The sequence below is a fragment of the Perca fluviatilis genome, chromosome 3 (genome assembly GCF_010015445.1).
Source record: "Perca fluviatilis chromosome 3, GENO_Pfluv_1.0, whole genome shotgun sequence".
Classification (NCBI taxonomy): domain Eukaryota; kingdom Metazoa; phylum Chordata; class Actinopteri; order Perciformes; family Percidae; genus Perca; species Perca fluviatilis.
In genome coordinates this window covers 23,965,721-23,993,216 of record NC_053114.1, presented here as the reverse complement: position 1 = coordinate 23,993,216, position 27,496 = coordinate 23,965,721, and the positions used below count along the sequence as shown (strand labels likewise).

The window sequence follows — 27,496 nt, the reverse complement described above, 5'->3', positions numbered from 1 at the left end:
CGGTAGACATAAAGTGTTTTATCTGCCACATGCACCAGCTTAAGAGAATGAGCTGGGACATGTTGCCCAAAAAAGCAGGTTGACATGGTGGCTTTGTCTGCTCTTCTGTGCCCTGTGTGGCTTTAAGTCTATTGTTGGCTCAATTCTTTTTTCAGTGATGTCTGCAGCTTTCATAGGCATATAGAAATATCTACAAAGTCACTCATGCATGGAGACAGACAAATGCAAAGACAAAGACAGGTTGTGATGTACAGTGCAAAGACGAGTAGTGCTGGAGACAGCTGCAGAAGACAGAGTGATCAGGAGTGTGTGTGTGTGTGTGTGTGTGTGTGTGTGTGTGTGTGTGTGTGTGTGTGTGTGTGTGTGTGTGTGTGTGTGTGTGTGTGTGTGTGTGTGTGTGTGTGTGTGTGTGTGTGTGTATGTGTGTGTGTGTTTGTGGATGTGCTGGTAAGTAGGTTGGACTCCAAACAGCCTCAGGACCAGCGAGATCATCAGTCAGACCCTGTCACGTCTGTTGTCTGTCTGACAAGAGAAGGTTTTGGTCATGGAGGAGCTGTACTGTCATTCTATGCTCTATTTTGCACCCGTTAACAAAGCACCCATGACGCCCTCATCACCCATCACATCAGGAGCACTTTTAAAGATGCCAATGATTAGAGATGGCACAGCGTTAAGGTCACAATCAGAGACAGGAACTGGACCACACCATTGTTTTCTGCTGCATTCACGCTTTCCACAGATGGTCCCATTTCCCAAGTTGAGAAGTCGTTCTTCTGACTTCGGTATGTTCATGACCTTTAAGTCGTAATGTGGGGAAAAAAACAGGACGCTACAAAGAAGATGTGTGGTATTTATTGCTCAGAGGGTTTAAACAATATCTGTTATATATATTATATTATATCTTATTTATTAGCATTAACCCCGATAACAAGTCAGGTTACGGTTACAACATAATACCATCTTTATAATTACATGTGAGCAAAAAATGTATATGCAATACGTAAATTAATAAAAAGTTTCTCATCATTAACCCAACATTTACAGTTTAATAAAAGCAAAGATGGGAGAGTTAGAAGAGACAAATTGTGGTTGAAATAAAAACAGCAGAGGCCAAGCTTTCCTGACTTTCAGTCCCTAGCATGGGTCAACCCCCATAACACTGTATCCTACATGCAATGTATAAATTCATTGAAGAGCTCCTTTAAGATTTAAGAATAGTTGCATTTAAGCATTTCAAACTTATATTTGTTGAAATGAAAGTCATTCATTATATTTCTTTTAGCAGATTGATGCAGGTGAACCAACATGATTTATAATCATTTAATGATGCAGTGAATTAATCCATATGCCAGACTGGTAGTTTGTCATTTTCATGAAATGTGATGATAGTGTGGGTTTTGTGAAGCGCGTATTTTCACTGCCAGTCTGCCAGTGGAAGTGACAAATCAATATAGTTGGTGTTAATTGGTGTTTTGTCCAATAATGGACAATATCAACAGCTAATTTATTTTCTCCTGTCAAGAACCGAATACCAATCCACATGTCCAAACCCCAACCTTTTGGGGTTTTCCAGACTTCCATGTATTCAATTTTACATTCAACTACAAGCTGCTTTTCCATTTAGAAGCAACACAACACTGCTTAGTGCTTGGATCTCACACAACTCAACAGACTTTCAAAATGTAATCTTAATCTGAGTTATCTTTTAATAGACCAGAAACAGACAACGTTTTTTTTTGGCATTTCATATTGGTTTTGCATTCATTTTTCATTCCCCCTGCATGGAGATTTTCTCTAGTTAAAAGCCACTTGGAGGCATGCCAGCAGGCATTTAGGAGAGTGTTGTTGCTTGAGATAGATGAACCCAGATGAGGACAAAAACAATTAGGCTTGAGAGTCCCTTGTCTCCTACAATTTGTTATTACTTCATCTAAACTTTGAAAATGTAATGCAATCTAAACCTAATATAAATAACAAAAACTTAAGAATATTGACTGGTAGCTTTTTATTCCACAATGAAAACAAGCACAACTATGCAATTCAAATTACAGCACTAGAACAATATTTCAAATTTCATGCATGACAATATGGCATATTCTATTAATCTGAGCATTAAAATATATTGTGCTCTTTAAAGGTGTCCTGCCATACAAAACCGTTTTTACTTGCATTTTTTTAAATATGTTAGGTCCATATGTGTTTGTGTTATGTTGTGAAGGTGAAAATGAACTGCTACCTCCTTTGTCAGCTCTAGCAACTGAAAAGAAATAAGCAGAGAAATCAGGCCAATTACAAAAGCTGTTCAGTCTGACATCATATTGCCTGAGCTCATTACTATTCATTAGGTCGCCCAGTTGGGCTGGGTAAAGGATTCTGACAGCCAGGCTCTCATTGGCTACCTGTTAGCCAACCAGATTCAAACAGCTTAGCTTATTGAATATTAATGAGAACTGGCAGAAATCGAGCTGAGTCTTCCTGTAGGCTTTCTATACCACGCTAGAATGGCTTGAAACAAGGTAACCAAGGCATTCAACCAAGAAATGGTAGAACTTCAGACATTACCACAAAGTAATGAAATACATGTGGCAGGGCACCTTTAATTCTTTGGAACAAAGCTTTAACCCACAGCTACACTTTGGGTAAAGAGAAAAAGAATGGCTTGTTCATTGTTTCAGTAGTGAATGTCTTGTCAAAGCAAAGGCTATGTGTCATGTAGGACAGACGAGCCGCAGAGACGGGTGTTCAAAAGCAGTTTATCAAACTTTGGAAAATAGATGAAAAAGTATGACACTGTAAGCAGAAGAGAGAAGCAAGACAGAACTGTGAAATATCAAGCTGTTCTCATGAACCATTCATACATATAGCTACGAAAAGTAATGCACTGTAATTTGTATGTATTTCACGTATTTATTGCTAAATGCACTACATTGACTGCTGCTGTATGAGATTGCTCTGTTCAACGTAAAACACAGGACATTGCGGGCAGCAAGTCCAGCTCGGACCATGTCACGGAGCATGGACTGGTAGCTGCAGAGGTGCCAGTGAAATTCCCCACAGGATGAACATCTGTACAAAATTCAAACCAAACAAATACTTCTTAGCAGTTGTTGGACAGATGGACCAACCAACTTGGCAACCAGCAGTCTACATATTACTAGGGCAGGTTTCTCAGTTGGACATGGAGGCAGAATTATGTAGTTATGTAATTATCTAAATATTTCCTTTAGAAATTCTATATTTTGCAGACAACATGCAGCTTCAGTACAAAGTGTTTAACAGGCAGTTGACATCAGCAGACTTTGTGTGTTATGATGGTTAGATGGGATGATTCAACTACGCCTGGTCAGCCGAAACATTTGCCTGTTGATATAATTGACTTTGGAGATGGTTGGAATTACAACAGTATAGGTGGTGTAGTGAAAAGCAAAAGCAAAGCAATATCTGTGCTGCGGAAAGGTATAGCGGTTGTTGTTGGAAGACCTGAATAACCAAAGTTTTAACGATGGAAGGTGCTCACAACTGTAATATATAAACAGTGATATATCAACAACCACCTTCAACTAATTTTTTGTCCAAAATCCGAGCCAGTGTTTATCAGTTTGTACAGAAAGAGTGTCATTACATCCACTGAAACTTATGAATGCTATGCATGTTTTACAAAACAACCCTTTGAAGATCTGAAAGGGTTCAGGGTAAGATATGCCTTAGCGCTATAGCCAACCTAATTTATTTTTAGAAATCAGTAGGTGTTTTCAGTCCAGGACGGTGTACTGCAACTACTACAGTCTTGGAGATCTCACAGACTAGGCTACACAAAACATTGGATAGAGTGCACTGATATAATGTTTGCAAGTCTAATATCCGTGAAGATGTCTTTTTCATGCACTCAGTCCACTTCCTTGCCTTTTCTTGCCCACTTTCCTTTGTTAGTCCCAGCCGGCTGGCTTTCTTCACTTTCTCTTAAGCCCTATTTGCACAGGTCTAGTATGACCAGGGGACCTCATGTGATTTAGAAATAATGTCAAGACTCTGTCAAAACTTTAAATTAGAATTGCCAACGCAGCCAATACAACCCTTAATCACAGAGATGCAGATTCGCACTGGACTAATATTATAACACAACCTTTGTGGTGGAATTTTTACTTGAAAAATTACAGACATGGCAGATTCGCACGATATTAAGATCACAGACTACCTCTGCAATTATTACAAATTAGTAGAGGTCCCCAGGTAATACTAGCCATGTGCTAATAGGGCTTTAGTCGTGTGTTGGATCCTTGTTGCTCGAGACATGCCCTCTGAGTGTTTGTGCCTCATTGAGTTATTTAATCTGGTCTAATCCCTAAAGAGGCTTTAACAGTTTAATCAAGAAAAGTGTGACTTAATGCTGTTTCCTTTTTTTGCTCTAAATAAGGATGACATTTATCACATCATGTTTGTATGATACTGAGTTGGAGAGTACCCTAAAAGACTGGAGGTTATACAAACCTATATTATGTTTATTCCATTAGTATGGCCCAGAACATTAAGTAGTTTTGTCCAAAGGCATTCATATGGAGTGTATTTTTCATACACCAACACTATCATACTGTATGCTACACCAGTCTAAGTCTCTGTTTTTAAAACACAGTAATTTCTTACCATTAACGGTGTTTCTGCAAGACACCGAGGAGATCTTTCAACAGAACTCTTATCGATTGATCATTGGCTAAGCACCCTGTTGTTGCAACGCGTGACAAGCTTTCTGTTCTTGCATGGTACATATGCACTTTACATGATGGCAGATTTACCCCTCAAAGATCTTTTTGTTAAACAATGGGTGCTTGATTTCAGACATAGGAGACTTCTCATTTCCCACCGTGACCATCAACTGTGACGACTGTCACCAGCAGATTTTATCAGCTGTGGCTAACAAGCTAATTAAGCTAACGATTCTGGCTGACTTTTTAATATTCTCAGCTGACTCGTTTTAAAACAAAAATCTAGTAAAAAGGGTGTCAAGTATGAACTTGACAGCTATATGCATACAATTGTGCTAAGAGAACAAGGCTAAAGCTAACATTTGCCAGGCAAAAAAAAATTACCATCCTCATGTAGGCCTATAATAACAAAAAAAGTTGTTCTAACATGGCTATGTTGCACTTTTAACTTTAACTTATGTGTTTGGCTAATGCTATCTTGGGTAACATTAGCTACAGTTCCTAGAGCATTAAATCGCAACAAATCCAATACAGAGCAGGACAGAGCTGCTAACTTCACCCTAAATTCTATGCTCAGTTATTATATTTTAAAAAGGGAGCTAATTAGAAGGAAATGGACAAAAATGAGAATTACTGCTGTGTATCAAGTGTGTTCAGACAGCAGCCTGATTAACTGGTTTGGATTGGTTCATAGTCTGGAGTTATTTGCAGGCGATTGGATACCCAGAGGACGTCAGCCCATAAAGGGAGCCAGACAGACCTGTGGATGCTGGGGAAAGACTCTTATTCTTCATCTTTCAGCCCAGCCACGCTTGACCACATTTGTTGCAGAAGTGTAATTATAAAATGTTGGACGTGTCATACTGATGGCTGCTTTTTGTGGGGAATAGTAGGGGTGGACTAGGCTGCCACTAAATGATCCTCATTCTGTCCTGTTTACTGACTGCAGGTAAGTAATTGTTTTCTTCAATGTTGTTAGGTAATTTGCTGCATTGTACTCCCTTTTTATTATGTTGCCCACTCTAAATCTTCTTCTGTACCAAGCTGATACAAAATATAAATACTATGAGACCGTGACGAATAAGAGTATCTTTCCAACTTTTAAGTTATTCACAGGAGAAAAAAAAGGAGAAACTATATGGTTAGAGGTTAAAGGGGCTGTAGAATTCAGAACATTAATAAAACAGCAAACAAATATTTGCTCTGTAAAGATACAGCATAGTGGAGTAATGGCATCCTTAGTCTGGATCAATGGAAGTATTGTTTCCAGGATAATTGCCTGACATCCGGTGCGTGAGCCACACACGTCTCTCACCTTCCGCTCTCTGTGTGTTGCTGTTTTTTAACGCCGTTCTCTTCAGGAAACAACAACAAACTTTGAGCTAACAAGCTACATGCTGAAAATGGCAAGTTTTGAAGAAAATTTGGATCGTGCAACAAGGCAGGCCTGCTTGTTTTTTTCGGTGAATGATTGTAAAGATTTACAAAAAATATGTTTACGGCATTTACTATCTAACTGGAAACAAGCTACCACAAACCGGTGATTAGCTTGTAAAGCTAGTAGTCGGGGCAGAGGGTAAATCGCTATTTCTACATCACTAACAAGGCTCAAAATAGCACCACACTTCAACGGTAGTATAATGAGGGTCCCTACATGTAAACCGAAGCATTGAGAACTTTGTAAGTTTACAGACTGTTTATTAAAAAGATAGATTATAAAGACAGTAGCGTTCATGTTTACATGCGGACGCCATCTTGAAAAACAGTCATGACCAGTCGAACGATGACCAGTAACCAGTAACATAGCTCAAACACGGTGTTTGTTGCTGCAGTTTTGTTAATTTTACAGGAAAAAACACCACTAATAATGAAAAAACAATGTTATTATTAGATGAGGAGCCTACGATCAAAATGATGAAGTTACTGTTTTTGTCATGTTGTGGTCAATTTAGAGATTTTGGTCTATTTTGCTTCCATGTCTTCTTTTACTCTAATGAAAATAAAACTTCCAAAATACACATTTAGATGGTATATGTTTTAGGCTACATCTGTAGATTTCTTCGAAATGAATCTACATATTTAAACCTAACACTATTATAGTTATTTTGTTTATCCTGTTCACCTGCAGTGCCTTGTCAAATGAATGCAAATTAACACATTTTAATTAGTTATTCCCTAATTTGCATTTGAATATAGCAATTGTGATGACGTTAGAGACTAGTTAGATACTGATTTTACTGTAGGTGTTCACCTGGAATGTCTCCATTAACTACAGAACATTAGCCTGTAGGGCCATGGTGCCTCAGCTAAACCTATGCTAACTTATTACATAAGCTAATAGCTCATGGATGTTAGCCAGACAGAAGTTTACTATTTGTTATGTCTTTTCGCTAATTAGCTTTAAACTCGAGGCACTGGCTGCTTAGTTTTTTGTTCATCACCACTCACCTCCACGCAAGCAAAGAAAAACGTTCTGGGGTAGGAGCTGGAAGGGACTGCTGCCTTTCTGCCTGCCTGTCTGCCTGTCTGCCTCTCTGTGTGTGTGTGTGTGTGTGTGTGTGTGTGTGTGTGTGTGTGTGTGTGTGTGTGTGTGTGTGTGTGTGTGTGTGTGTGTGTGTGTGTGTGTGGTGCGAGGTGGCAAATCGAGGAGGGAGAGAGAGAAAAAGAGAGAGAAAAAAAAAAAAAAAAAAAAAAAAAAAAAAAAGAAAAAAAGAGGGATCGACAAAGTCTAATCTCCCGATATATTTAGATTTTTTAATTTAAGAAATATATTTGTTTGACAGGGAAGCTATGTGCAAACAGGAATATGTATAGGCTATATTTATTAATAAAAATAAAAAAACATGCATCCAGAAAAAAGGGCACTTTCTCTTGAGGAAGAAAAAAGGCAGGTGCTCAAGCACCTTTTGATGTCTATGTGTGCACATGCCTGGTGGAAAATAGGGGTTAGTGCATGTGAGTGCCTTGTGCGTTGGTCTCAGACACTGAGGGTTGGAATAAAGCGTCAGTATTGGGGAAGAGTCTGTGTGGAGGCAATCCCAAACCACTTTTTTTCTTTTTATGGAGAGTACAGCCCCTTTAAGTAGCTGTATGTTCATGCCTTGTAGAAAAAATCTGTAATATTAAACCTGGTAATGAGAGGGCTGAGGCAGAAAAGTGTTTGGTTCTGTAAAATCAAGGCCCTGTAGCATTCTGTAAATAATAAGTCATTCTTAAAGGTCGACCATTTTAATATTGGAATCAAGCTAAAAGCCCTTGTCATGATTAATGTAATGCACTCTCTAATATGTTATATCTAATTCATAAAAGAAGTCAAGCTATCCTCACTGAACTCTACTTTGCAACGCCCGGGGAGCATAACAATGGTAACCTAATGCACCTTGTCATTAAGTGCATGAAGCTGCTGGAGGATTATCTGTATTCTTTAGACTGGTGGGTGTGTTTGTGAGGATCCAGGCACAGGATCAGATCCATCCAGACACACAATGGCACTGACACTGGACATATAGGAGCATACAGCCGACATCACGTAACCAGCCGGCGGTCTCCTAGTTTTCGTATAATATCATGCGTTTTAGTGTGCATAACTTTTCGTAAGATATCATACAACCCCGTTCATGAGAATGCGTTGCACATTTACCTGGGCTTAGTAACCAGCTTTTTGGAATATGCAGTGTAAAAAGCCAGAGACATGAAGGGTAAGGGGGGGGGCGAAGAAAGATTTACATTTAGGCCACCAAAAATGTACTTGGCCTTCTAATTTAGGGGCAGGGCGGCCAATGCTTAAAAATATTAGCGTCTATTCTTGTTATTAATTGTTGCTTTTTTATATATTTACTATTGCTACTTACTATAAAGCAAAAGCATTTCTTATCCGATTACTCGATTAATCGATGGAATAATCGGTAGAATACTCGATTACTAAAATAATCGATAGCTGCAGCCCTACACCGTGATAACTTTCCATATTGATAAAATCCTTTCTAGTCGTCTAACTTTTTTATTAATTATTTGAATACTTGTTCCATCACTATAAATAAATATATCTTGTATACTAAGTTTGTTTATGTCTACATTGTTGTGCATGTGTGCCCCTGTGGGTGCATATAATTACTCAGACATGCAAGGTGACTCACCAAAGAGCCTTGAGTGAGATAAAGAGAAAGCGAGTAAAGAGAAGAGACAGCGGGATGGGGAGACAGGCGGGTGAAAGATTTGAAGAAAGGGGATATAAATGATGACCTAGAAGTTGTTGCAAAATGAAAACGTGGATGTATACGATTTCATTTGAAACGTCTCACAAATCTAACTGCTGGCTGAGGAGAGGTTCAGCGACGTCATAAATGGCAAACTCATGTAGGAGCAGTGTTTTTAAAATTGGGTTCCCTTTTTGTTTGTTCTCATACAAGCATGCAGTTGACGCAAAACAACACGCCAGTGGTTTCACACTGTTCCATGAATCTACATTGTGGCAGTAATGCACCAAGAAATGCAGCAATGCACCATCAAAGGAAGAAGACTGCTAGCCAGTAAACCGGTGTTAAGAATGGAAATGTTTTATGAGGAAGATAAATGCATTCAACATGTTAAGCCTCAAGGATTTACACGATGCATTTTGGTGAGTAACACCGAATGCAAACAAAAACTTTGTTCATTACATGAAACTCCACAGGGCAGCTTTTATAAATCAGTATCGTTCAAAATAAACTTTTTTGGCAAAATATGTAATCAATAAATGTGAATAAATATGTACATTACAAAAATGATAATTAATGTTGATTTCGTAGCTTATTGCACGGTACTATTGCATTTTGGCCATTAGAGCTTCTCATCACTGTTTGCCCGCACCACCACACTTGTTTTTTCAAATCAGTCTACACATTCAGCTGCATTACAATGTCAACTTAACACCACTTAATTGAACATAAAAGAAAGCTTTCTTTGATGAAAAACCCCTTAGTTCCACAGACATAAATTTGTATTTAATTTTATAAATCTTTTCGCCAGAGGGTCAGCGAGTAAATGCTTTTATCAATATTTAATGGAATCTTTGATTCATATATCATGCCTGTGGGAAAAACATTGTTTGTCTACCAAGTGCTGTCCATCCAGTCTTACTGCTAATTGCTAAAAACAAACCACTAAATATGGATATACTGTACTTACATAATCTTTCTGTCGACAACAGAGAGGGCAGATGTAACTGAGCCTCTCCGATATACTTTTAACTAATGCACAGTATGCTGTGAGCCGACTTAGGCAACGTCTTTAGTGTTGAAGCCAAACTATGTGATAAATGAACATGAACATTAAACGCAAGTGAATCAAAGCTTTATTTTATCAAGCGAATCTGGATGGATGATGTAACAAGTTGTAACTTGTTTTGGAGCATAGCGGAAAGAAGAAATAGAATGATTACTGAAGCCTGTGAGAGTCTTATTTAAACAATCACTATTATGCTGAGTTGAAGAAGCTAATTCCTTGCTTTTTGCTTTTAAATCCACCCATATTTACATATTTAAGGTGGTGCTTTTAGCTTGTTGGAAGCCTTAAACATAACTCTGAAACAAAGCCACTGTATTCTGTATTCATACTGTATCTCAGCTATGGATGAAATGCAGTGCAACTAAATGAAAAGAGCTAATTTTGCCCCTTTACCTTCTGTCAATCTCTCAGTTTATCATCCTTAGTGATGATAGTTCTGTAACCCCTCTTCTCCCTTTCTACAACAGATTCCGGCAGACATACAACTCTTTTTCTCTCACACATCCACACACAGATTCCCTGTTGCATAGTTGCACACTCTTTCTTTTTTTACTTTTTTTTGCCTTCGCTATTTATCTCTGCCTCTGTGTCTCTGATTTGTGTGCTCCTGTGATCCATGCAGCATGCCATTGTTTTATGATTCTGGGCCTCAGTGCCACAGCAATCTAGGACAACATCACAAGGAGCAGACGCTGCAAATACTGTGGCATATGTAGAATAAAGAGACACAAAGAGACAGACATAGAGAGGGGGACCATTGATGAATAGAGAGGTTACAACATGATGGATTTGTTTTTTGCTGGCACAGTTTTAAAAAGATAGAGGACAGACAGTAGTCTGTTGATGTTATCTGAGCTAATCTTCATCATATCTATCTATTTTCTGTCTGAAAAATTGATGGAGAATTTTTTTCCACTGAACCTTGTCTTCCTCAGGTGCATCTTTTTTAAGGACATGACAAACCTGAAAGTAGCCTGAAAAATTCAGGATTTGGTTTTGCATCCTCTTCTTATCCAACTTGAGAATATCCCACATGGTCTCTTGATGGTTCCTCTAAATTATTCAAAGCATTATTTATAAATAAACACTGACTTGGCCTGTACCCAGCTGTCTGGTTTTCTCAGTAACCTCCAGCAACCAATCACTCCAACCGAGTAAACAACCATAAAACTTACCAACCAGCCCCAAAACTTCAGTTTTTATGTCCTTCTTACTGTACCGCGCCATAAATCTAATTCCCCTGCCTCTTTTTCCTTCCTTTTCCAATAATTCTCTCGCACATTTTTTAGGCATGCTTGAGGCTTAGCAATGTCGGTTTGTTAGTCGGTCCACCACTTTGGTCCAGACTGAAATATCTCAACAACTATTGGATGGATTGACATGAAATTACACTATATGTAATATAACTGATACACAACAATCTGCCCGGATTTGGAAATGAACAGACAAGGTGGAGGTATAAAACGCCACCTTGGAGATGGATGCCAGGAAGGTTGGATCAGAGTGTAGTATTGTGAATATACTGAACCCTCTCATTAAATATAGCTGTAGTAATCCTATAGTTCCTATAGTAATCCATCCTTCATTCTGAAGCCAAGCAGTGTGTCAGATCCCTGTTAAAGCCTGGTCAGGCGTATAGTCACAAACACATGTTGATTCACATGTTGATAACATGTTGATAACATGTTGATTCAGGCTGATCTCTAACACTGTTTTACCCTGTCTCAATGTGTATGTCTGAGAGGGATAAAAATGTCAGAGCTTAGTAGTGTATGACGTTAGAACTATTGCATATTTAGGGTCTCAGCTGGCCCAGCCTCTGGCTTTTTTCTATGTTTCATAGATGAATGCAGATATATTAACTCCCCACTTTCTTTAAACTATCTTTTCTTACTCTTCAAATCACCTCTGCTTTGCTTACTCTCCTCTCATCTCTCCAAAATCCTCAGTGGAGTGCCATCGTTGCCCTCCATCCTCCTCCTTTCCCTCCCTCTCCATTCTTGGCCACTTTCCATCACTATAATTTTCCGAATTTTGAATGTATGATGGTTTTAGATATTAAGGGGAAATAAAAAACATTAAAAGTAAAGGGAAAGAAAATTGAAGGAGAAAGCAGCAGAAGTGATGCTGGTGCAGGAGAACATCAGCTTGACACTGAGGCAAAAATGGATGAGGACATTGCTACACATTGCAAACACAGACACACACTCATATGCATGAGCAAACATCCTGATTTACAAACGGGTTGGGACCCACCATTTTCCTAACCTGTAAACAAACACATTCATATTTCTCCATCTCATTTCCCTGCGGTGGGAACCGTGTATAGATAGCTAATAACAAGAATATGGCAATTACATTCATCAGTGGCAGTGTGCAGGTGGTGGGCGTTTAGTTATGGAAAATATGGGTGGCTTGTATAGAAAGGTTGTGCTGGTCATACCAGGCTTTTAAAAGCACTTTATATTCTATATGTGCATTTATGCTTCAGTTTTATAAATAGCCTTTGTGTTTTTCCTGTGGATCCTCAAACACAAATTCACTGCATCCACTGTAATATACACAACACTCGCATAGTGCTGGCTATACAAACAACAGACAATATAATAAGAGCAGTGTGCCAAGAGTGAGTAGACTACTGATGAGTGAAGGGAGGAGAGATACCTATACCTATGTGTAGTCAATAGTAACCATGGGAATACATGGGTACTGCACATATAAAACATATATCAAAGGGAAAGATTGTGCTGCACAATCAGGAAGGAAATATACAAGAAAACTGAAGAGACAGATAGGAATTCAGTAAGAGAAGTGCATTTCTATGCAACCTACTCAGAATTTTTAAGTTAATTCACTGCCTCTGCCTGTCCAGTCTGTTCTTCATGAGCGAGGCTGAGTCACCTCCATGCCCTCGGTGCCTCAGGAGAAGAACGCTGCTGCAAATCTTCAGCTGCTGCTCAGCAGCCCTGAGACGGACACATCGTCCGCATAGTGACCAGGTGCTGAAGGCTGAAGTAGACATCATCCTTGGGGGCTCCATCCAAGGCAAGCCACCTCATCCAGTAACGCACACCTCTGCTTTCATGGGTGGGGGAGAAACAAAAGTCGGGATCGCCAGGCCTCAGAGCAGAGTGAAACTGGCAGCTGAAGGTTGACGGGGGGAAGAAGCTTAAATTCTCAGACACCACGAAGTGTGAATTGTCAGGTCAGACATTGTGCTTCTGTCTGAAACAGAGGGGATTGTTTCACGATAGGATGTGGCAGACAAGCCAAAGAGACAACACTACAGCTAAAACAATAAATTGATTGATCAATAATCGACAGAAAGAAATTTGTAACAATTTCGATAATCATTTATCATTTAAGTAATTTATCAAGCGTCAAGACTAAAAGTACAGCCATGCTGGCAGCTCTATGACACTGTACTTAGTACATAATGGTGCTTTAGGATAAATGCTAATGTAAACATGCAACATGCTCACAGTGACAATGCTAACATGCTGATGTTTAATAGGTACAATATTTAGCATGCTAACACTTGTTAATTAGCACCAAACACAAAGTAGGCCTACAGCAGAGAAATATTTTAGTATGGGCCATGTTGCCAATCTGAGCCAAGAAGCCGCCCACAAGCAAAAAGAAAAACAAATCGGTCCTATCGCCCATTGCCTCTGGTCTTCTTTTTTATCAATAAAATTTGTCAAACTAATAAGCCCAATCTGTCAACACTACCAATAGACCAACATTGCCCTAGAGCTATGCCACTAACATGACTAAAAAATGTATACAAGGACATATATGCAATATATTGACTGATAATAAAAACAATAGATATTAGTATGAACGAATATTGACTGAGATGTCATTGACCCTTGCAGCTGGAGGCTGGATCAACAGCAAATTATGGGGAGTGATTTAAGTGATGACGTGATTCGCCCCAACTCTCACTAACCTTATACTGCAGCTAATCAAGCAGGTACAATCTTGACCTCTTTCTCACCCCGGATTTAATAGAAACCGATTGTGGTGAATAATGTAAGACATTGTTCCAAGGACAGCTGCCTTAAAGAACCAAAGACCTTAGGCAGACGAGCAAGTGTACTATTATCCAGTAGGGGCAGAAAAGGTTAACGTTGATGTTTCATTCCAGAAGCATACTTGTCTATCATTTATTGTGCATCATTTAAAAGAAAGACTCTTCAGAACACAACAAGTGAAAGTTTGCATGAAAATGGGAATGTGTGCCAGAGCTAGGTATACACACCAGCTTTCCCTACAGGGCCCACACCTCCTAAGTGTGACAGCCCTCCAGGACACCCAGGACTCCACACGCTACCTGGACACAAGCCGGAGCCTGCTCTATCCCCGGGTGATGCTTTGGTTGGGATGTCGGATGTGCGTCAGACAAAGTATAAACCTAATTAACTGCGAACTAAACATTTGTGCTACACTTAAAAAGTCCCTAAGAGCTTCTTTGCATTAGCTTATTTAATTATATTGCCTCTCTACTACCTGTTATGAATAATTTACCAGTCGGACATAAATGTTTTTGCCGGGAAGCAGCATCTAAAAGTGGATCAAATGAAAGTGCAGTATATCGCTAAGGCACCAGTGTTTGTTAGTATTCAAATGCATTATCATAACATTTCAAAGTGACACAATGAAGAAAAACTGGAGAGTAGATGGAAAGAGTTAGTGGAAGAAGATGAGGGTTGGTACAGTAACAGAGATTTGTAAAGGAGAGGAAACAGAACAAAAGATGAGTGAGGAAATGAAGGGTTGGGGGTGTGACAGTGACAGCAATTCAGCCTTTTGAGATCATTGATGCTCCCTCATCAAAACTTTTACTAATCCAAGACTGTGTTTGTATGTGTCTGTGCATGTACATGCTAATGCTATTCTCTGTTTGGCATTAAAATCATGTCTGTGTGTAGCTCTGTCTCACCATCTGTTCCTGGCAAGACTGCTGATATCTCTTCTTATAATATCCTGTTCCCCTCTCTCAGTCTAGGTGCACATGTCTTGTGTCTCCTATTCTTTGTCATCCATCCATCCATCCATCCATCCATCCATCCATCCATTATTAGAGCCAGCCATTAATCCTCCCTTTAAACAATACATGTTTGTGTCCTGTTCAATAATATGGGAAGTGCCAAGTTGCACTCTTACTCTTGATGCAACAGTGATCCCCTCTCTCAAGCTTATATTCTGGGCAGGAGTACAAACCACAAATAGCCCTCTGCCTTACTCATCCTGAAAATAAAGAATTCACCACTTTAAGTTTGTTGTTGCAAGCAGTGGGTTTCCAAGCAGGTTTTCTTCCATCAGAAGCTTAGAGATCAACAGTCAGTGCCAAACAGAGGGCCTGTGAGAAGCATGACCTTATCCAAGAAGCCTCACTGTTCATTCAGCTGTTAGAAAAGCATGATTGGTGCCCGGGCGGCACAGAGGCACAGAAGAAACGCTATGGTGCCCGTAGTACTGCAAACTGGCAGTGTTTGCTGGTCACGTCTTTGCAACCCTATCGCCATACAAGAATGTCGATAATGGACAAATAACACCCATATTACTCTAATGACAACGCTTTTTTCATATTCAATGCCAATATTTTTTGGTGGGCGCATTTTTAGGTCTTTATTTGAGAGGACAGCTTAAAACGTGAAAGAGGAGAGAGAGGGGGATTGACATGCAGCAAAGGCCTGCAGGTCGGAATCGAACCTGCGGCTGCTGCAATAAGGACTGAGTCTTTGTACATGAGGCACATGCTCAACCAGGTGAGTTACACAGCATGAGTTCTCACTTTCTAAAATGTCTTTGCACAGCAACCAGAGAATGGTATGGGAAGACTGTAGTAATGGCAACTAAAAGATCTGGTTAGGGTTAAAACAGAACCTGGTTACAGTTAAAGCTGTGGTAGGCAATTTATTTTTGGCATTGTTGGGCATAAATTCCATAATAATGTTTTAGCATATTGTAATTAAAGTAGTCTGAGAAAAAACTAAACTTCTGCATCTCGTCCTGGGTCTGTTTCCAGGCTTTTGAAAATCTAGTCCATGACAGGACACTTCGGCCAATCACAGGTAATTTCAGAGACAGTGCCTGTGCGACGTAGAGGGGAGAGGGAGAGCTTTAGGAAAAAGTCTTACTCTACTTCAAATTCTGTCATGTTTTTGCTTTCTACCCACTGCAGCTTAAAAATAAAGGAGAACATTAATTGCACGTCTGTGCTGTATGAAAGTCAGACACCCAGCCACCACCACACCCTTACTTTAAACCTTGCTACATAAAGGTCACACTACTTCCTGCACTGGCATTGAATGTTGGCATTAAACCTAAATCGTGAGGTGCAAAACTGCCTCAATATGGACTATGTAACTGCATTGGACACTGGACTGCGTCTTGGTGTGTGACTCCTATTGTTTGGTTTGGGCCCCTGTGCTAATGTGGGTTGGAATCTGAACATAATAACCTGAAGCATTTCAACCTCATGGCTGACATGGCTAGCATCACATGGCGGTCTACACACTCTCCAGGCCAGGGGTGTGCACTGGCAGAGGAAAGGAGCACAGCGGGAATTGGCTACTCCAAACTGAGGAGTAAATACAGATAGACATAAAGTGTGTGCGTGTGAAGATTCAACATTTGTTGTTTGCATCACACATTCGAGTCAATGCTCCAATAAATCTAAGTCATGTTAATTCTATACAGAGGTGTTCTTCTGTCTCACCCCACAAACCTTATCGAGATATCAGACTGATTATATTTAGTTGAATACATTTTTTATATAATCATTGTCAGCATTTTACCAAACAGAAGAGCTTCTTTTTCTTTCCTGTGTCTTTCTCCTCTTAACTGTTTCTGTGTACAGTGTCTGGAGACCAGTGTTGCTTCAATGAGTTCACTGATTAAAAGGCATAGTGTAGTCTCTTTCCCTCTTTTGCTTCCTCTTCAAAAGTACTCACTACTGGGAGGCATAACATAGATATTCTCTCAAAATATAGGCTGCCTCTCTCTCTCTGCCTCTGTCTCCAATTATCTATTTCTGTCTTTCTCCACCAGCCCCCTATATCTGCCAGTAACATTGTCAACCCACACTGCTGGTACAGTGGTGCATCCAGATTCCCAAATCTCTTCTCCACCATCTCTGGCTGTCTGTTTTCCTTGTGCGTTACTACATAATTGCAAGGCACTAAGTAAAACCAAGACAACACGGTAAACAGGGTCAAGCGATAGGAGAGACAGAAGCCAGACGAATGTAGCGAACAATGAGGATGCTGTCTTATGAAGAGCACAGGCATGTCTAACCAGACACCACACATACAATACACAAAAATACACTAAATGTTGCAATGTGTTTGTCTTTGCCAAAACGGGTTTATGATTGTGATGTTAACTACAACATTTAGATAGGAACAGATAATGGCTTTCAATATTTATCACCTCCATGCAACAGTTAACAGAAACTGACAAGCTGAAGTTAGGGACCGTATCAAAAGGGCCTGCAAAATAGCCAAGAGAGCTCTTTTTGAAACTTTTTTTTTTTTGGAAAATTAGCTTTCTCTTTTTTTTCACAAATATATATATATATATATATATATATATATATATATATATATATATATATATATATATATATATATAATATTCCTGGCCCAGACTCTGAACGTCAATCAAACTATGGTGAGAGCCATGTGGAGGCAATCCCAGCTCAGACTGAATTTTTTTTGTATTTTGAGTACAGCACCTTGAACCATACCAATATCACATCATTAAACAGATTTATTTTTAAACAGTTGTTTTCGAAGGCACAGAAAAAACGATGTTGTCCTGCCGATAGGGGCGTCAGATCAGAAACTGTACAAGAGGGCACGGACAAACAACGTATTTTGTCGTTCCATTTGGAGAACTGACTTATTGTGCGTTACAACCCTGGCTTAAAAAAATAAATGGCACTACAATAAAAAAGCCAGTCATCTTACATCTCACATTTTGGTGTTTTTTTTTTACAACTAAAGGACTGACAAATCTGCTGACGTGTTACAACATGATGCCTTTACCAGAGAAAAATAAATGTTTTTGTTGAATCTTTCATTTCAAATTGTACACCATGACGAAAATCATTTTGACAGTTTACTGAAACTGAAGACTGCATTAATTCAGCTCTGCTCACCACACAGAAACCCATCCCCCTCTCTGTCACACATTTTGTCTCTTTTGGACCCCACTCCTATCTGACTTTTCTATTTAGCTATCATGTTGACGTGATCGTCTATCATATTCCTCTTTGGTTGTAAAATATGTGTGTGTAGAACAGACTAATATTTCCCCTTTCATGGCCTCAGTGTCTCGTCCCTTGAGTCTTTAAATCTAAGTGGCTTGCTTCCCAATATTGTGGCTCAGAGTTAAATAGGGAATATAACTACCTTTGTTTCAGATTTTATTAATTACTGCTCTGTCTCTCTCTTCTCTCTCGCAGCTTGTCTCAAACCACTAATAAGATTCCAGCCCATTAGTTTTGAACCATAACATAATTAAACATTTCCCTCTGAATCTGAATGCTACTAATATTAAGCAATTATCTCTGACTGTTCACGTGCCGGATTAATAATGATTCTGTATTGCACCTTGCATTGAGGCCTACTTGACACCTGGGCTGCTCTAGAGAGATTACAACAACACTGCAGGAAGGCTTTGACAAACCAACCACAGAATACTACGAAACGTATCTCTGCTTACGCTCCACAATGCAGTCCTTCCTCTTACTCATCACACATTTTTCCTAGAGATGCAATTGGCTGTGCTCTTGTAAAGAAATTCTCAATAAGATCCACAACTAATATCTCCATTATTATTTTATTTTACTAAATAATTTTTTTTTCTGTGTCCAATCCAGGGAATATCATTTAAATTGGTGTTGGTTTATGCATGTTTTAGAATGGCTTGTATCTGTTTTTACAAATGACCTCTTCTAACAAATCAACTACTACTGCCCACTCACAGCTCACAGTGGGTTAGGGTTAGCAGGATTAAATTTGAACAGGCTGTCAGTCTATCAAGGAGTTAACACATGTAGACATACAACCATTTATTCACATTCACACCAGCAGCAATTAAGAATATCTAATTAAACTAACCTGTATCTCCTGCGCCTCTGATCCATGTTAAAGACAGTTTCTCTGTCAATATAATTGTAAAATACTCGATCAGTTACCGTACATTGATTGAGTCACTGGACACTCACTTTTCAGAGACACAGCAATCCCTAGCATCATGCTATATTACATAAACAGTGTTCCAATGAGTTCCACACACTATAGTGTGCAGCTTTCAAATTAGAAATGAAACCACTTGTATAAATTGGTACTCTGTTTTGGTATTGATATCCTGCATTGATGTATCAGAAACAATATCAGGAGAGAAAAAAATGCATTGCTCAATATACAATATACAGAGATGCCCCAGAAATAATCTTGCTGCATGAACCTCAAGTATGAAGGAAAACATGGTTTCAAAGCACATGAAAACTAATAATCACACTAAGCACTGCTCTTTTGTGTTGATTACTTTTCATCACTTCACAGGTAAATACAATTTGGGAGGGAGTACGAATGTTTTAGCAAACAAATGCTTTACGCTTTCCTAAAATTACTCTCTCTATCTCTCTCTCTCTCTCTCTCTCTCTATATATATATATATATATATATATATATATATATATATATATATATATATCTAATGCAACATGACAATTAAAGCTGGCGGCTGGGGCTATACGTTTTTTGGTACTGAATGTGAGCCATTTATCTGATTCATTTTGACACAGTAGACAGCCTTTAAGCATAAAACAGGGTATAAGTGGTAAAACAGGCTATAGCCTTACAGACCATTAAAGAACTTCAGGCATCTTCAATATGTCACACACAGTGAGTTACACTGTTGGAACAGCTGTTTGTCAGAGTTAGATATTTACAGTTCAAAGATTGGCTCAGAGGTTTTCATGATTACTTTGTTTTTGTTTCATCATCATGTCAGTTTGATGGAAGATATTTACTTGATGAAAAAATGTATCTAATTTGAAGTGAAGGTTAACCAAAGTAACGTGAGCACTTTATACTTTTAAATATTATGCATTTTAATTATTTACTGAATAACTTTGTCCTATATTTCATTGAAATGTATGTTATGTTTTGGCTGTACTTTTAAACAAGCTGGGGATGAATAGTTATTGAATTGACTTAATGAGGAGATGTTTTCTGGAATTTTTATAATAATAATAATAATTATTATTATTATTATTATTATTATTTTATTATTATTATTATTATTATTGACTGCTGTAATGCTGCAATTTCCCTTTGTTTTTTGTTTTTTTTAATACGTACTCAATACTCAATGTCAGTCTATCTGTATATTTATTGTTCTTATTATCGGTAGTAGCAGCACTGATGTAATTTATAAATTTTTTCATTGGTAGAAATCGTCAAAGAAGATCCAGATGCATTTACAGAAAACTTACATCAGTATTTTTAAAATATAAAATCCTGTGCTTCAGTATGACTGTTATATTTCACCTTTTCATCAATGCTCTTTGACTTGCACACCTCTCTCTCTCTCACACCTCCCTCTCACTTTCAGATGCTCACTCTCTCTCTCTCTCTCTCTCTCTCTCTCTCTCTCTCTCTCTCTGAGACACACACACTCTCACACATACACACACACACACACACACACACACCTGTCATGTAATCATGAAATCACTTCTAGTTGCAGATGGTGACTCACTTATGTCCCTGGTGAAACCATATCGAGCAACGAGGTCGTAAGACATTTTGGATGAGGGACGATGCAGAATGCCACTGTGCAGGGCACCACTCACCACATGGGGAACTCCTCACTAAACAGCATGCTTTACAGCTGGTAAAAACAAAGATATTAGCTGACCATAAAGCCTGACAGCTGCACATAAAAAAATAAAATGTTATATTCCCTTGCCAGCAATATTACATAAATTATTTTTATATTAAAAAAAAATTTAATTTTTAAATAAAATATAAAAAAAAATTTTTTAAAAAAAACTTTCTAATATTTAAAAAAAAAAAAAATGGGGTTTTTTGTGGAACTGCACTGCTGATATCTCACCTACATTTTACATTTGCAGTTGGAGAGTTTTTGAACATTAAAATGACTATAAATGGATGAACACTAATTTTTTTTTTTTTTTTTTTTTTTTTTTTTTTTTTTTTTTTTTTTTTTTTTTTTTTGTTTTTTTTTTGTCATTTTTTTTTTTCTTTTCTAATGGGAGTGTGAAAAAAAAAAAAATAAAAAAAAAAAAAAAAAATAAAAAAAATTATAAAAAAAAAAAAAAAAAAAAAAAAAAACTAAAAAAATATTGTGGACACCAGACAAGTCATATTGGTTACTCTATACTCAATGGGAGTGTGGTGGACACCAGACAAGTCATATTGGTGTCATTTAACAATGCATAATAAGACACAGGCTGCGTCATTATCTTTGCATGGCTCTGGCAGAGGCATCAGCAGCTATTTACTCTATCATTATTTATCCTGATGAAGGGGTTCGTGTCATTACACACCGTCTGCTCTCTAATTCTCCCCTCCGACCACATCGGAGGACAAACACACATCCGTGGCGACTCAATTACAGCGACAGTACAAACACAAGCAGCTCGTAGCTACACCAACACTGCACGCTGCTCATCAATATGATCGAGAATGGATGACCTTGTGCATTTACGCTCAGGTCACCTCGTGCGAAAACGACCGAATCGGACACACAACAAGTGCTCAAGTGGCTGTCTCTCACAGACAGTCCCCACATTGCCACCTTGGGTGTATATGCAACAGCCCTTCTCGCTGCCATGCAAGGCTTTTTTGGTGAAAGGCAGCCATGCAATAAGAGAACCATCACAGCAGTCACCATTAGCTTGTTGGCATGACCCCAGCATCATTACTTGACATCAACATGACACACTCAAGGGCATCTGGCAACCAACGCGAGAGCTTAAAACTATACAGAGTCTGGATTAAAACCATCCACCGATGGCCGCTCAAATCTTTTGCTCACCTTTGCTGTTATCTTCTTCTCTGTTGAGATGCATGGTTCTTCTTACCATGTACTCATTTAGGCTGTCTTTGTTCTTGTAGCAAAAGCTGTGCTCTTTTCCAAAGAGTTCTCAAGATGAACTCTTAGTCCAATTTTTTGGATTGGTGTTCCTTTTGCCCGCTTATTGTCTTGTTCGGTTGGCACGCATGGACGCGCCTGCACTTGTGCGTCCTCCTCCTTGTTGTGCTGGACGGAGCAGGTAGTCTAGGTGATGTTTGGAGTCTGCATGTATTTCTCTCTCACACACTTTCTCCCCTCTGTCTCTCTCAGTTTCTTTTCTCCCCCTCAGCCCAGAGTCGCTCAGAGGGATGGTCGCAGCAAAGGTTTTAGGGAGGAGACGGCAGGCAGACGGGCGGGGTGACGTGAAGTAAGTCGGTAGGAGGTCGCCTACTCAGCTGAGGCGAGATATCCGTGCGCCCTCAGTGTTGTTGACCGTTTAATCAGATGCTCCAGACCACATTTAGCGCACACTTTCACTCCGAAACTACACACTGATGAGAAGCTCACGATGACAGTTGAACAGAAATAATTTGGGATAGTCATATGCATAATTTGTATTTTTATATAGGCCATTATGGCCATATTACATATTACGTGGCCATGAAATAGCCTACAGCTTTCAGACTTGTTGTAGCCACCCATTTTTGACAATAGTGGTGATTTTGACAGGCAACCGATTCTATTATAGCCTATGTTTTCACAGTTAGTCCTCATCAACAGTAATCCTTAAACCGATGTTTTCACTGTGGAATTCATAAGGATTCACGTGTGCATAGAGATACCTTTTTACGCATAACATGCCGAAGTTGTAGCCTACACGTTTATCTCTCACTCACGTGTTGAGCCTTTATCAAGCTTTTCATTAGTGTCACGAGCAGCCTGTGTGCTTTCATTATGACCATCATGCCTTTACAGCCAATATAGGCCCATACAGTCGATAAGGCACATTTACTCACCGTACACGTTCGCCCAGAGCTACTCGCGTAACATGGCTCACTGGCGGTCTCTAGTGTTACACATCAATCAGTGGCAGTCAGCTGGGTCCCATCCAATAGCCTATTACAGGCTGTTAACATTTAAAGTAAATGGTTATTTCTAATACTATAAGGTATATAATAAAGCATGTAGTGTTTCACTAGCAGAGAAAGGAAAAGGGCATTAACAAAAAAAAAGAAAAAGATATGAATGAGGATGAATATAATATATGTCACACAAGTGTGTGTGTGTGTGTGTGTGTGTGTGTGTGTGTGTGTGTGTGTGTGTGTGTGTGTGTGTGTGTGTGTGTGTGTGTGTGTGTGTGTGTGTGTGTGTGTGTGTGTGATGTGGGTCATTTAACACTTTGTCTTGTATTGTACTCAGGATAGTGTTATATATTGTCATGCAACATATGTTTGTGTACAATTCAACAACAGAAACAGAGCATGGAACTCATTTATAAGCTTATTATGGTGCGCTGGTAACTAAGACGATTACGGTTAGTAAACTTCTTTGAGGCAACTTTGTGTATTGTGATTTTAGGCTGCTTAAATGAAATTGATTTGACTTGATTTATCATATATTATCTTCCATGCATTGTAAATAACTTGCTAAAAAAGATCTGCAAATTACACAAAGCTTAAATCTAAATCTAAACATCTGAGTATTACATAAGGCTTTGATTAATCATCATTTTCATAGGAAAAGCCCATAGAAACATGTGTTGTATGTCTCTATACCTGATTGACAAACAGTAAAATATGAGTTTGTGGAAAGAAAACATTCATATGTTGGATTATTGTACTTTATAGCTCAGTACCAATTCAGTGCACTGCTATATTGAGTCTTTGTTGTATCTCTCAGATTTCTGTCTCACACCTTTGTTGCAATATCACTTTTGACATCTTTTGTGATTTTATGTGCATCTGTGTAAAGAGGATAGTCTTCTGATACTACCCTCGCTGATACTGCTTAATGGCAAATGTGGAATCTGTTTAATCTATTGCAGACACAAAACACATTAATTCCTGAAAAAATATGCTTTATCTGTGTCAGACCTAAGACACAAATAGCTTATCCTGTTCCAAGGTCCTCATTGCATCAGCTTTCTTTCTCGCCCTCACTTTTTCCTCTCACACTATCTTTGTGATGAATATTTATTAGCCTGTCACAGTGTCTTCTCTGAGCTTAAAACAACACATTCATCAACACAACTCGAGCCATGCTTTAATCCTCCAGGGCTTTTTACAGTGATATTGTGTAATTTATTCACAAAGATTTGCTCAGTGTGTGGGATGTTGTTTTATTTCAAACTATAAAAGAGAGGTTCGAGAGAACCCACAGATCCCAGGTAATTTTAAAGCCATTATATCACAATCAACTCTATTACTGCTATAAGCATTAAAGCAACCCAGCTGAGCAAGTGCACAGCAGTCTGAAGAATAATGTGCTGTAATGTTACAGCACATTTATAGACCTCAGATATGCACAAGTCAAAGTCTGAACTATGCAACAAATAGATGGGCCAACAAATTTTAGAGCATATTCAAATTTATATATCATTGTTACACTTAGATGTGCAATTTGGTGATACTCATATTCTTGGTCATTGCTGTTCTCAGACCAGATAAAGGTATTTAAAGTGCCCAAACAATTTAGTTTTTTTCAAGAGTGTCATTACATTTTCCTACAAGGTTTTATGCATTTGTTTAAACTCTTACACATGGGCAGGATTTCATACCGACCTCTTGAAGGGTCAGTGTATATCCCATAAATGAATTGCATTATGTCAGAGCAAGAAAAAGAACGTGGAAGACAACCTTTGACCCGTCTCCCCCAGAAAGCTACTTCTGTTGTATTCTTTGGAGGTCTAATAGCAGAAGATGCTCTAGAGCAGTGGTCCCCTCAGGGGGGCAGCAAAGATCACAGGGGGTGCGCAAGTCTTTATCTGGTTTGAAGTTGAGGTAAAAAAAAAATATGTTAAACAAATTATGATAATACACTAGAATATATAATGTATACAAAAGTCTGTATAAAAACTATATATTTTTGTTCTCGCTTAAAATTGTAGGCAGGCTACTTAGTAGGCCAAAACTCCAGGACCTCTTAACCTGTGACCCTTGCTGTCATCAGGTCAGCTGCTAGCTGCTATCATCCTCGTTTTCCTGCCGCCACGGCATCACTATTTTATGAATGAAACATGGCGAAGAAACGTCAAAGTGCTGATAACTGCTCTGTATCAAAAAAGAAAGTAAGGCTCAATCTCGAGAGTTACCTCAACTTCGGTTTCAGGGGGGGGGGCTCAGCTTTTCTTAGACATGAGTAGGGGTGGTGCCAAGGAAAAAAGGTTGGGAACCACTGCTCTAGAGGCCTTCTCTCTGGAAAAAAAAGCATCAGAGGAGTGGCAATTTTGGGATTACAAGCTCATTATGTTTTATTTTATTTTCATAGAAATCTGACAAGAAAGAGCAATCCAATCTATTCCAAAAAAGAATGAACTAAATGATAATTGTGGTCCAGTGAAATGCAACCCTTTAAGCATGTTAAGCTTTGTAGTGCTGTGAGTCATTGACAATTGTATTTAAAGGGGTGATAGAATGATAATATAGGGTATTTCACACTGTTCCTTATGGTCTCCTAATGGGGTATGTAACATTAGTTGGGCTGAAAATGGCCTGGTTGATGTTTTATTGGCCCTTATGCATCCCTGTGTTTTGGCCCTATTTGTAACAAGAGCTTTTCTTCCAAATATGGTATGGTCATGAATATTTAGATGAGCTGCGCGCTGCTTGGTTGAGCCTTAGCCCCGTACACACATGTAGAGACGCGCGCTGATTGGTTGAGCGACTCGCCATACACACGCATTAGAGGTCGTGTTCTGATTGGTTGAGCGAATCCCCAATACACAGACATTAGAAACGCGACAGAATCTCATATTCCAGACACTGCAATGTTTCCTTACCAAATTCACTTCTGAGACTTTTTTATGCGAGAAATCAACTATATAAAGCTCAAATATGGTATATAGTACTACGTTTTACGAAAATGGATGGCTAATTGCAAATTTGGTAAAACTGTGTGTCGGAGTTCAGCTGCCTGTGTTGCTGCCTCGCCGCCCGGCCTGCCTTCCTCCACAGATCCCGGCTTGCTGTGAGCTCAATTGAGCTCCAGCACGGCTGCTGCAGCCCACAGCACCTCATACCCGCGCAAAGTTACCGTTTGGGCTGGTGGACTACTACCAAACGCTGCTGCCCTGACAAAGCTCCAGGGCCTGCATCTCCTCTCTTCCTGCTAGCTAAATGGCCCGTGAGTGAGAGCGCGGTCAGCGAGCTTGTTACACCAGCAATCTCTTACCACATGTTACACACATGTCACGCCACTTAGCTATACAACATCTAACTATATGTTTTATAAATTAAATAAAAAAATATTTGTGAGCTGTAAGGGTTTCGTTAGCTGCGACTGTCCCTTCAATCCTATGTGTACGGATTGCGGCAAGTTAGCTTCATTTTTGGTCGTAATTCGAGTATATTTACAGTTTAAATTTCGTCACGCCACTTATACAACATCTAACTATATGTTTTATAAAGCTAACAACGGTGTCCGATTTCAAGTTAATGAATATTTGTGAGCTGTAAGGGTTTTGTTAGCTGCGACTGTCCCTTCAATCCTCTGTGTACAGATTGCGGCTAGTTAGCTTCATTTTTGGTCATAATTCGAGTATATTTACAGTTTGATTTTCGTCATGCCACTTATACAACATCTAACTAAATGTTTTATTAAGCTAACAACGGTGTCCGATTTCAAGTTAATGAATTTTTGTGAATTCCAGAGGAATTCTAAGAGGAGGCTAGCTAGCTCTAATTGATAGAGCTCCATTCAGCCGCAGGCTCTATCAATGAGACTCATGGACAAGCGGCGTTTATTTTCCCAATTGTTTGTTTAAATAACTCAACACATTATAATTACACACATTAAAAGAGTAACTGGAACCTGTGGTAAGAGAATGCTGACATAACAAGCTCGCTGACCGCGCTTTCACTCACATACACCGGGCATTTAGCAGGAAGAGGGGAGTTGCAGGCCCTGGAGCTCTGTCAGAGCAGCGGCGTTTGGTAGTAGTCCACCAGCCCAAACGGTGACTTTGCGCGGGTATGAGGTGCTGTGGGCTGCAGCAGCCGTGCCGGAGCTCAATCGAGCTCACAGCAAGCCGGGGTCTGTGGAGGAAGGCAGGCCAGGCGGCGAGGCAGCAACACAGGCAGCACCGGCCTCTGAAGTCTGACGCACAGTCGGACAAAATTTGCAATTAGGCCCATATTTGACCTCTAAGTAGTTGATTTCTCGCATAAAAAAGTCTCAGAAGTGAATTTAATGGTAAAATAGCATATGAACAATGTATATATTTTCTGAGATCTGCACGACCTAGATTCAGA

The 27,496-nt window shown here is 39.2% G+C and overlaps 1 protein-coding gene across 3 annotated transcripts in view; it reads right to left on the bottom strand.

The window, feature by feature from the left end:
* Positions 1-22,519, bottom strand: part of syt7b (synaptotagmin VIIb) — a 100,452-nt gene extending 77,933 nt beyond the window's left edge. The window contains exon 1 of one of the 3 annotated variants that reach the window (XM_039795427.1): positions 22,050-22,519. In XM_039795427.1, the coding sequence (XP_039651361.1) occupies positions 22,050-22,098 (49 nt within the window). In that variant the 5' untranslated portion in view covers positions 22,099-22,519. The remainder of the gene's footprint in view (positions 1-22,049) is intronic. The other 2 variants (XM_039795426.1, XM_039795428.1) reach the window with 2 other exon arrangements.
* Between the last annotated feature and the right edge of the window lie 4,977 nt (positions 22,520-27,496).